This window comes from Epinephelus lanceolatus, chromosome 9 (assembly GCF_041903045.1).
Source record: "Epinephelus lanceolatus isolate andai-2023 chromosome 9, ASM4190304v1, whole genome shotgun sequence".
Lineage (NCBI taxonomy): Eukaryota > Metazoa > Chordata > Actinopteri > Perciformes > Serranidae > Epinephelus > Epinephelus lanceolatus.
Window position 1 is genome coordinate 38952766 of NC_135742.1, and position 9595 is coordinate 38962360.

At 39.3% G+C, this 9595-nt stretch overlaps 1 protein-coding gene across 3 annotated transcripts; it reads right to left on the minus strand.

Moving 5' to 3' along the window:
- Window positions 1–304: 304 nt before the first annotated feature.
- On the minus strand, window positions 305–9286 carry LOC117253214 (tumor necrosis factor receptor superfamily member 10B). Of its 3 annotated transcripts, none has more exons than XM_033620606.2 (10): window positions 9127–9286; window positions 6128–6281; window positions 5810–5938; window positions 5568–5679; window positions 5304–5395; window positions 5015–5110; window positions 3385–3422; window positions 2883–3143; window positions 2026–2062; window positions 305–1890 (listed from the first exon to the last, which is right to left on the minus strand). In XM_033620606.2, the coding sequence occupies exons 1-10, from the start codon at window positions 9148–9150 to the stop codon at window positions 1601–1603; spliced, it is 1233 nt and encodes a 410-aa protein (XP_033476497.1). In that variant the 5' UTR covers window positions 9151–9286; the 3' UTR covers window positions 305–1600. The 3 variants fall into 3 exon arrangements, with proteins under 3 accessions (XP_033476497.1, XP_033476496.1, XP_033476498.1); XM_033620605.2 differs by having other exon boundaries at window positions 5015–5113; XM_033620607.2 differs by having other exon boundaries at window positions 3054–3143; window positions 5015–5113; window positions 9127–9285.
- Between the last annotated feature and the right edge of the window lie 309 nt (window positions 9287–9595).

Below are 9595 nucleotides of genomic sequence, written 5' to 3' on the forward strand. Positions count from 1 at the left end.
TTAACTACATAATAAGAAAACTGATCCCATTCAGACAAATTAATATTTCACTTTTTATGTTATCATGAGTAGAGTGCCTGTTCCTAACTTGTGGTTCCTGTTGCACTAACCAGGGTGTGGCCCCGTTTAATAGCTAGCACACTGACTCAACTCAATTTACAGTGTACAGTATAACAGTATTTTTATTATATTGTCTGAGAGTTTGCATCAGTGCACAATAACCCACATATTTTTTTTCTGTGTGTAAAAACACTACTTGAAACTTAAAACATGTCATTTCATTCAAAATAGTGATAGAAAAAAATCAAGACAAAGTGTTTATTTTCATTCACATTCAAGTATTAAAAAAAAACAAAAACAAGAACCTTACAGAGGTCTGTAAAATTCATTAAAATGTACATATGAAAATATCAGAAACAAACAATAGTTTCACAAACACTACAGGATCTCTAGGAGAGAAAGCAACAGATAAGTAGAAAAGTCAAAGTAGCCAATGTGTGAAACATTGTGATTAGTCTCTCTGTAAGGTAAACAAAGCACTTTTGTGAGGCACACCAGAGGCCCACAGCACAGCCTCTTGTGGTTCTGTAAACCTCTAAAATGTCAGTGTTGATCAGTATTATGACAGAACTGTAACAACAGACCATAAACACATCACAGACAGGGAGAGATTAAAAAAAAACAAAAACAAACATGAATCCATTTTGATCAGGTGCTTTGAGTGAGTAAAGTAGCTGACCTGAACCATGATCAAAACATCAATTTCAATCAATAATACAGGCAGAGAGCATACTATTTAAATAAATCCAAACACAACTGCTCTCCACCATCATAAATATCAGCATTTTGTTCAATGCTTCACATGTTCTACTGATCAATCAGTGCATGCGTTAAAACATTCATTCTCATTGAAAAATAGTTATTTTGGTCACTGAATAAATATGAAAATTAACAGAGCTAAATCATCAATAAGGTCTGATGAACAATCAACCTGTCTTATGATTTAAGCTCATTTTTCTTCTTTGGTCTTTGCACACCTGGTGCCCAAGACAGCAAACACTTCTTGTAATTAAATACTTTACTCCATGTAGAGCTGAAGGAATAAATCACTTCAGTCAGACAAAAACAACTGAATTCAAGCTGTCTTTTTGGAGTGTGTGTGTGTGAGGTCACGCAGGCATGTGGTATACCCAAACAACATCCTGCATTTCCCCAGCAGAGCTGTACAGTACGGTACAGTGCCTTTACTGAAGTAGCAGCAGCTTCAGTAAAACATGCACTTTGTATATGTTCTTCTATGGGTGGTAGCCTTGCGATTTGCTAATCTGACCAGTATTGGACGATACACAACTTTACTCCAACAAGGACCTCACACCATGAGTGATATTTATGAGACTACATGACTCATGAATTCTCTTCTTTTACCACAACTGAACAGACAAACTATCTAAGCCAAAACACTACTATGGGCAGTAGCCTTGTGCGAGCTACTCCAACCAGTTTTGGATGGTTCATCAGCTTCCAGCAACAAGGAACTAACACCATAAGTGGTACTCACAGACCTACATGTTTTCAGAGGGGTGAAAATATCCACCCCTCATTAACACTTACAGACATAATGACCATTGTCAAGGGCCTTTTCCTTGATGATCTCAGCGGTGCGCCTATGATTCAGATCAAGTAAGGCCTTCAGCAGGTCATTTAAACTGGCTTCTCTGCCCCTTTTCTCCATCCAAACCTTCAGCAACTCATGGATCTTGTCATCATATGGAAGGCTCTCTCTGCTTTTGATCTCATTGTCATTGATCCCGAGGTGACGGAAGAATCTCTTGTGAAGGTCGTAGTCTATTTCTTCGACATACGGAAGGCAGCTCCTGAGAGACTCTTCACCTGCAAACAAAGAAAGAGCTTCATTCAAGCACCGTGACCTTGCTCAAGTATGTTGTCACCATTGTAGTAATGGCAACAGTGACTTAAGGAGGAGTGTTATATTTGAGAGAAGGAATGAAAAGAAAAATACTTTACCATTCACAGGAACAAGCATGGGAAATTGCTCATCTTCCTAAATGACAAAAGAGAGAATCAATGATTAACATCCTACCAAGTGTGTTGAAACTCTTCATGAGTCATAAATTATAACACCTGGTGAATACAACTCATCTCTTATTCAGTTACTTGGCATGTTCAAAACGCCATGCTCCCTTGCTTGAACTGACAATTGTTTGCACAAAGAAAACAAATAAGTATTTCAGGTTTGAAATGAAAGGAATGCCGACCGATAAGAAGATCTCTCTTCATGTTAATCTTTAACAGGTGTAATAAGGAACATGTGACTCATCCAATTCTACTATCAATACAACTTTGAACAACAATTACAGGAGAAACTGTGTCACAACACTTAAATCATCAGTGGCTCACTGGGGTTAATCAACATCTATAACCACTGGGGACAATGAAAATCTTAATTTAAATGTATTTTAGTATTCACAACTTCCAGGAGTCTGAAACATGACAGGGTGAAAAGAGACAAGTTGACAAGTTGTCTGAGACACTTGTGCAGTATTCATCACAACACCACAGCATATTTACCACAGTAAATATGCAACTGAACTGCAGCTGAACAGACAGTGAACAGTCAGTACTAGTTTTAAATGAAAGTGTTGGTCAGAAGAGCTGAGTGTAGCTTGGTAAGCCCACATGTAGAATGATAGTGATGGAGCGGAGGAGCACAGTCAGACCCGTGTGACCAAAGAGCTGTGAGTGTCTGTCGTTAAGACAGCAAAGCATTATAAAACAAACGAGTAGTAAGCAGATGAAAAAGGAAGAAAGCAAAGAAGGAAGCAAGGATGGAAGCAGGGGTGGAAATGAGCTGTTGCTCTCACCCTGTTGGGCTGCCTGAGGACCACGGGGCTGGCTTGAGGGGGGGGAGGTGCAGGGAAGGCAGAGCAGGGCGGGCCAGTTAGACTGTGCTGGGAGTTACTGGCTGAGCTGCTGAGGCTTTCACACAGCACTTTGCGCTCATCCTCCGTACCGGCGGAGGATAAGGCTCTCACCAGTTGCCTGGATGGGATCAGATTCATGCGGCTTGGCCTGCGGGTTTCCCCATTACTGCTTTCCTCAGCGGGACAGGTGTCGCTGTGATGCTGGAGAGGATGATAAACTTGTTTAAAATGGCATCCAATATGTCCTTTAGAAGAATGAGTCATTCTAAAACACCTTTATTTTTCTCAGTCTACTGTACATTAGGTATGGGCTGCTGCATTCATCCTTATTCTTTGAAATCTATCCATAAAATCTGAGCAAACTTTAGTCTTTGATCAGCTTATTGTTCTGCTCTGCATTCGTTTTAATCCATCCTATAGTATATGCAGAATTATTCCTCACCTGTCCAGCTTTTAGCCCGTCAGGATTTCTCTGAGAGCCTGAGGAAAGTACGAGAAGAGAGGTTAAAGTCCACAAGCAGCTATTTAAAGGGACGTGTGAGTTGAATTATTCTTGTTGGGTAAACTGACACTAAATAACAAAGGGCTGAAAACTACTGCTGCTGTCTTTGTGTTCCAACTTTCATTGCAGCACCTCTGACCACACAAATCAGTGACGTCAGAATGTGGGGATTTTCATAGGTCAAACCGGATTGACACAGCACCAGTTTGTGTCAGATTGGGTAGAGTTTACCAACAGTGTGGCAAAAGGTAGAGACTGAGAAAGCCACCTTCACGTGGCTTAAATCCAGATGGAAAGGTGTTTAACTGTAACTTGTCAACAGCTGGAAGCAGTCCAGCTTCAAGTTTGGTTTGAAAGATGACATACACCCTTGCAGGCAGTTGTTTAACATGTTTTTTTACGTAGGCCTGCCTGATATTTACGTTTTTGCCTACTGCACCCTATTCCAACATCGTCAGCAGGAAGTGGTACTGCAGCACATAATTTGCTGCACTGCCTGTACCTGTGTGATCATCATCTCAAACAATCGTCATACCTGCTATGAGAGTCCAGTTCAGCAGGTTTCTGTGCCCTTACTGATACAAAAACATGCAGCATGTTGGCACAGTTGTGTGGAGCACAGCCAATGTGTGTCAAAGACACAAAGCCTGCAGTGACATCACTGTTCATCACCCTCACTCTAAACCATTAAGTAGACTACTTGTTTCTGTGTAATTTGGACTGTAGATCAAGGAAAACAAGCCATTTTGGTACCACCTGATATTTTATAGACTAAAAAGACTACAAACTAAAAGATCAATCAGGAAAATAATCGACAGAGTAATAGCTAGTGAAAATAGTCACTGTAGTTGTAGCCCTAGAACTACTAACTTCACTGCCTTACGCAATTTAGTTTTGTTGAACATTTATTAATGGTGGTGGACTTGTACATCCCACTGTCTTTAGATTCAATATTTGACAAGAATAGCATCAGATTTAAAGACCAAGTCCTAAGATGACACTCCATTTCCATACAGGAATGTGACTTTTAGCCTGTAGCAAGACAAACAATTCTACGGTGCATCAAATGTTGGTTGTCAGAAATGAAAACGTGTTGTGTCATACTGCGTGCCATAATTTCCATTGCCAGGTCTTAATTTCCTGACTGCACCTGTTGATGTAATTATTGTTCCACTGAGTATATGCTGATTGTGATGGGGCAGATATTCAACTACAGCCTGTTCTTGAAGATCTTATAATAAATAGTTTAAAATGATTTAACAATTTAGTCACTTTTCCCTCATTCTTATTTTATTATTTCATAGAAATTAATTATTTGCATTTCTTCCCAGCCAGTGTGTAGTATTTGTACATTTTAAAAAGGTACAACATTATTTTATGTAATTATTGCAATTACATTTCTTACATAATTTGTATAATCTGTTTACCTTTTCTGAGACTGGAATAACTTATTTGCTGCATTTGTTATTGATCATTTCATTTTATACAAGTACAAATTCTCCTACAGACTGAGATTTTAGCAATTTAATAGTGCAGGGATTGTAGTAACTAGTAATTGATTTTTACCTACCTGTTGCTCTACGTCTCCTTACGAATATAAAGACCATTATCCCGATAACCAGCACAACACCAGCAGCCACCACACATACCAAAGTCACAGAGGTCCCTGCTGATAAAAAAAAGCACAATGGAAAACCGTCAGCACCATATTATGGTATAATAATAATTTCATACTTTGTTTCTCTCTGGTTTTACAGCTTGACAGATATGCAAGTCATAATACGTATTTTTGGATACGATATTAGACCTTTTATGTCTGGTGTCTTTATGTTTGTTGAGCTTTTCAGTGAGTGGTGTACCTGAGGCGGAGTCAGAGATGGGCTGGATTTTTTTGCACTCTGTGTTGGCAGTGGGGGTGCAGTTCCTCACTACCACTTCATCCGTTCCACACCTAGTTCAGGCAAAAAGATAAATTGAAAGCATGAAGAAATTAAACTGAGCGAGGCCTTTTAGGAGCAGTCTTCAACTGAGAAATGTGCAACATAAAAAGGATTTTTTTTTCAATCACTTATTTTGAATGAACTGAGCATCAGGTGTGTTCTGTCTGGTTGGCAAAGACTCACCTTGAACACCTCTTGCACACCTCACATGCATCGTCAGGGTCACAAAATCTCCCCAGTTTGCACTGACATTCAGCATCTTGAGTGTGAGTACAGGGCCTTACAATTTCCTGATCTGAGAAAGCAACATGAAAAAGACCTTGTTAAGTCGGAGTTTATGGTCGGAGCACTTTGAAAAGGTTGAATATTGATTTTTCTTCCGCACTCATTCCAATCGATAGTGTAAAGCCATCAAGCAGAATTACCTGAGTGACACTGTGTGCACTTGAAACAGTGCTTCAGTCCGTTGTCGTGCTCAGTGTATGTCCCATCGTCACACTCCTCACACTGGCCCCTCCGTCCTGCTCTGTCACAGGGCGATATCAGACGTGTACCTAACACACATAGAAAATAATCCAAAAATCATGTTATACACTGACTTCATTGACCCTTGAACTGAACCTGTCACTCTATCTTAATATCAACCAGTCACAATCAAGCTCTGGTGATGGATGTAAGATTCGAGCTGGGGATAGAATTTCAGTATCAGAGGACATAATCAAGTGTGGCTCCATGTGTCTTACCAGCTGGGCAGTTTAAACAGCAGATGTTGCCCTGTTGGTACTCCAGGTTCTCTATGCAGGGGACGTCCCGCTGTGTCCTGCTGCCTCCCACGTCTCGGCTGGACCGTGGAAATGCCCCCATGGGTTTGAGGGGCCACATCAATGAGAAATAAACCTTCGGAGGAAAATGATTAATTGGTTGACAGAAAATTAATGAGTAGGTGTTTTTTGTTTTTAATTAATTGGCTCCAGCTCTAAAACCTGAATACTGTTTTTTTTGTTTGTTTGTTTGTTTTTGGGGTTTTTTTTGGACTGAATCCTTTTGTATTTTGGACTGTTGGTGAGACAACACAAGACATTTCAATATGTCAGCTTCTGCTAAAAAAGGGGAAATCTCTCTATCTAATAAATATTAATGAAATCTGACATTTTATAGATCAAACAAATTGATAAAAAATGGGACAGTCTCCTGTTTCACCTGCAACTAACGATTATTTTAATCGATTAGTTATTTGGTCTAAAAAATGTCAGGAAAAAAAGGTTAAAAAATCCGGGTCAGTATTTCCCAAAGTCCAAGATGACGTCCTCAAATGTCTAGTTTTGTCCAAGACCCAAAGATATATAGGTAATTGTCAAAGAGGAGTAAAGAACCCCCAAATATTCACTTGAAGAAGCTGCAATCGCATTTTGACTTTTTTTCCTTTAAAAAAAAAAAAAAAAAATGCAAACACAATGATCAAATGTGTTGATGATTAATTAAATTGTTGACAACTAATCGATTAAGCTCTTGAAGCTCTATTGTAAACAAATCTCTCTGGGCAGTTGGTTGCAACAAACAACACTTTAGAGTCACCTTGGACTCTGGGAGATTGTGATGGCTTGTGAATCACCGTTGTACCGCTTATTTACCTAATCAATCAATTAACTGAATAAATAATTATCAGATTCATGAAAAATAAATAATCTTTAGCAGCAGCCCTAACCATTTGTTTCTATTTGCTTTTGGTGACTTCGTTTTGTTCATTTTCCAAAAAGATGCTATGCTTTTCTTTTTACATGAATAAATAAATAATTACCACATTATTTGCTTTAGTAAAACTTTAGGAACATAATCGCTGAAATGTGAAAGCATTCACTATTTAAAATCATTTGGATTTTACATATTATGTTAGTATGCATTCATTACTTAGTTTTTCCCCCTCATTACTGTGTTTGAGTATCTGATAGTCTCCTCCTTTGATGGCAGTCTGGTAATCAGTTCCGCTCACAGGAAATGACTTGTTTACCAAGGAATAGTTATCAAAAGTTTGAATACTGCAAACATACAGAAAAAAATGAGTCATTTTCCTCTCCTGCTTGTTTTATAGAGATATGATTAAGATGATGCAACACTTCCTAAGACCGTGCCCAACCAATGGAATGCACTCCTGATCAGGCCACAAGCTAATACACAAGATTAGAGGTGGGCAGGTGGATATGATGGGAGCAGGGGATTTCCTTCAGACAGGCTCAAACTCCATTTTCTGAGCATGAAAACAGCCTGATGAACATAGTGCTATGAAAATCAGCTAAGCTGATTGAATGGCATCTAAAACCTGCAGGTTTAACAAGAAGTGACACAAACACAGTGTGTCCAAACAGTCAACACCTGGCCAGATGGAGGGAATAACCAAATAAGGCAATCACACATATTTCAGATTGCTGTCCACACCCATTATCTCCCAGGAATATCCATGCTGCCCTACTTTGCCAGAGATCACATGCCGGGGCAGGGCATCTTACTAGCAAGCACAAACACATGCGCACCCACGCCAAAAACACACACACACACACACACACACACACACACACACACCTACTTTGATGTGTCTTATGATAAAAGTAGTAAAAAAAACAAAACAAAAAAAAAACATATTATATACCACAGAATAAGCCTGTCAGACTTCATCTTCAATTGAGGAAAAAATCATACAAACCTCAACTGAAAGCTAATATAATAATCTTGTTCAACAACGCACAAATATATAAGAAATGTCAACCACAATATAAAGGCATCCTCTGAATATTTTCGAGTCACGCTTCAAATCGGCAAGCATATAATCCCCACAACGACATTTTCCTTTGATGAAATTAAACTTTCTGAGGTGGTTTACTCTCGCTTCCGCCAGCAGACTGTGTAGAGGGATAAGTGCTTGAGTACCACGCAGGTCAGATATAAAAGCTAAAATATTAGGCGAGTTAAGATATTTGTCGGATTACAACCACGCCGAATTGAAGAAAGATTACTAAAATGTTAATAAAATCCATTTGAATCGTTAATTAGGGAATATACGTGCGGTAATTTGCAAGAGCATGTCAAAATGACACATTTTTATATGGAGATTGGCAACGCACTAGCATGTTGTGGGTTTTGTTGGTAAATTGTTATTGATATTATTTTAGTTTTACTTTTTTAATTGTTAGTTACTAATTTATCCCCAGCAATTGAACATAGGAACTTGAGAGCAGCCCACGGTCGTGTTTGAGGGGAAAAGCTTGAATGAATGAGTTTAAGCCCTTAGGGAATTTCACACCATGGGCTCAGACTGGCTGGGAATGACTCTGACACACGAATGTGACATTCTGCGAAGAGGCTCGAGTGTAGACACAAAGTGGTAAACAGAAAAATGTCCGTTCCCAATTTCATTTCCCAAATGACAAACGAACTGATAAACTTTAGAGTTTCATCGAGACATGTCCATACTTGTCACTTCGACAGTACATATTCAGCCAATACAACAGAAACTAACCTCCGATAAAAGACTTCTGAGACACTTGTGAAAGTTAACGAATGATGAAAGTTCGTAAACGCTCTTGGATAATGACTCAACCATGTCTGAAGTGTTGACAACTTTCAGGAAATGCCATCTTAGTATGAGCGAAACAGGTCTAGTTATTGACTCAATTAAAGGCAGAGCTGGCAGCTGGGCCCAGAACAAAACTAACTAACTTTTGGTCGGTGTTCCGTTTAAAAGACTTACCAAACATTGTAGCCACTCGGTCATGCTTTTGAAGAAATGTCAACATCCACAAACTTAATTTGAGTCATTCCAAAACTTTATGCGGCAAAATAATTTGACAGGCGTCGCGTGTGCTTTCGTCTCGAAGTTTCCCGCAGGTGTGACGACTCTGAGGTAATTACAATGACGTATATCAGCTGGGCGGGGCCACCACCCACCCCACAGACACGCAGGCAGGCAGACAGACAGACAGATAAATAGAAAGACAGAAGTCGACTTCATTCATCGATGAGGGAAACACAAAGAAAAACATAGAACACTCATGGAAGAAGTTTTCAGATTCTTTACTTTTACAAGAAAAAGTCCTGCATCCAAAAGCCTGCTAGTTAGGGACTGTTGGTTACTTGTCAGGGGGGAGAGGGTGGTGCAAAAATAATATTTTAAGCACTGGGGAGGGACTTAAGTTTTTTATTTTGGTTTAGGGGAGGGG

Excerpts from the sequence above, each read along its gene's own strand:
- LOC117253214 (XM_033620605.2), bottom strand. The coding sequence starts at position 9,150 with ATGACCGAGTGGCTACAATGTTTG. Across the intron at positions 5,939-6,127 it reads CTGTTTAAACTGCCCAGCTG|GTACACGTCTGATATCGCCC; the intron begins GTAAGACACATG and ends TATGTGTGTTAG. Across the intron at positions 5,680-5,809 it reads GTGCACACAGTGTCACTCAG|ATCAGGAAATTGTAAGGCCC; the intron begins GTAATTCTGCTT and ends TTGCTTTCTCAG.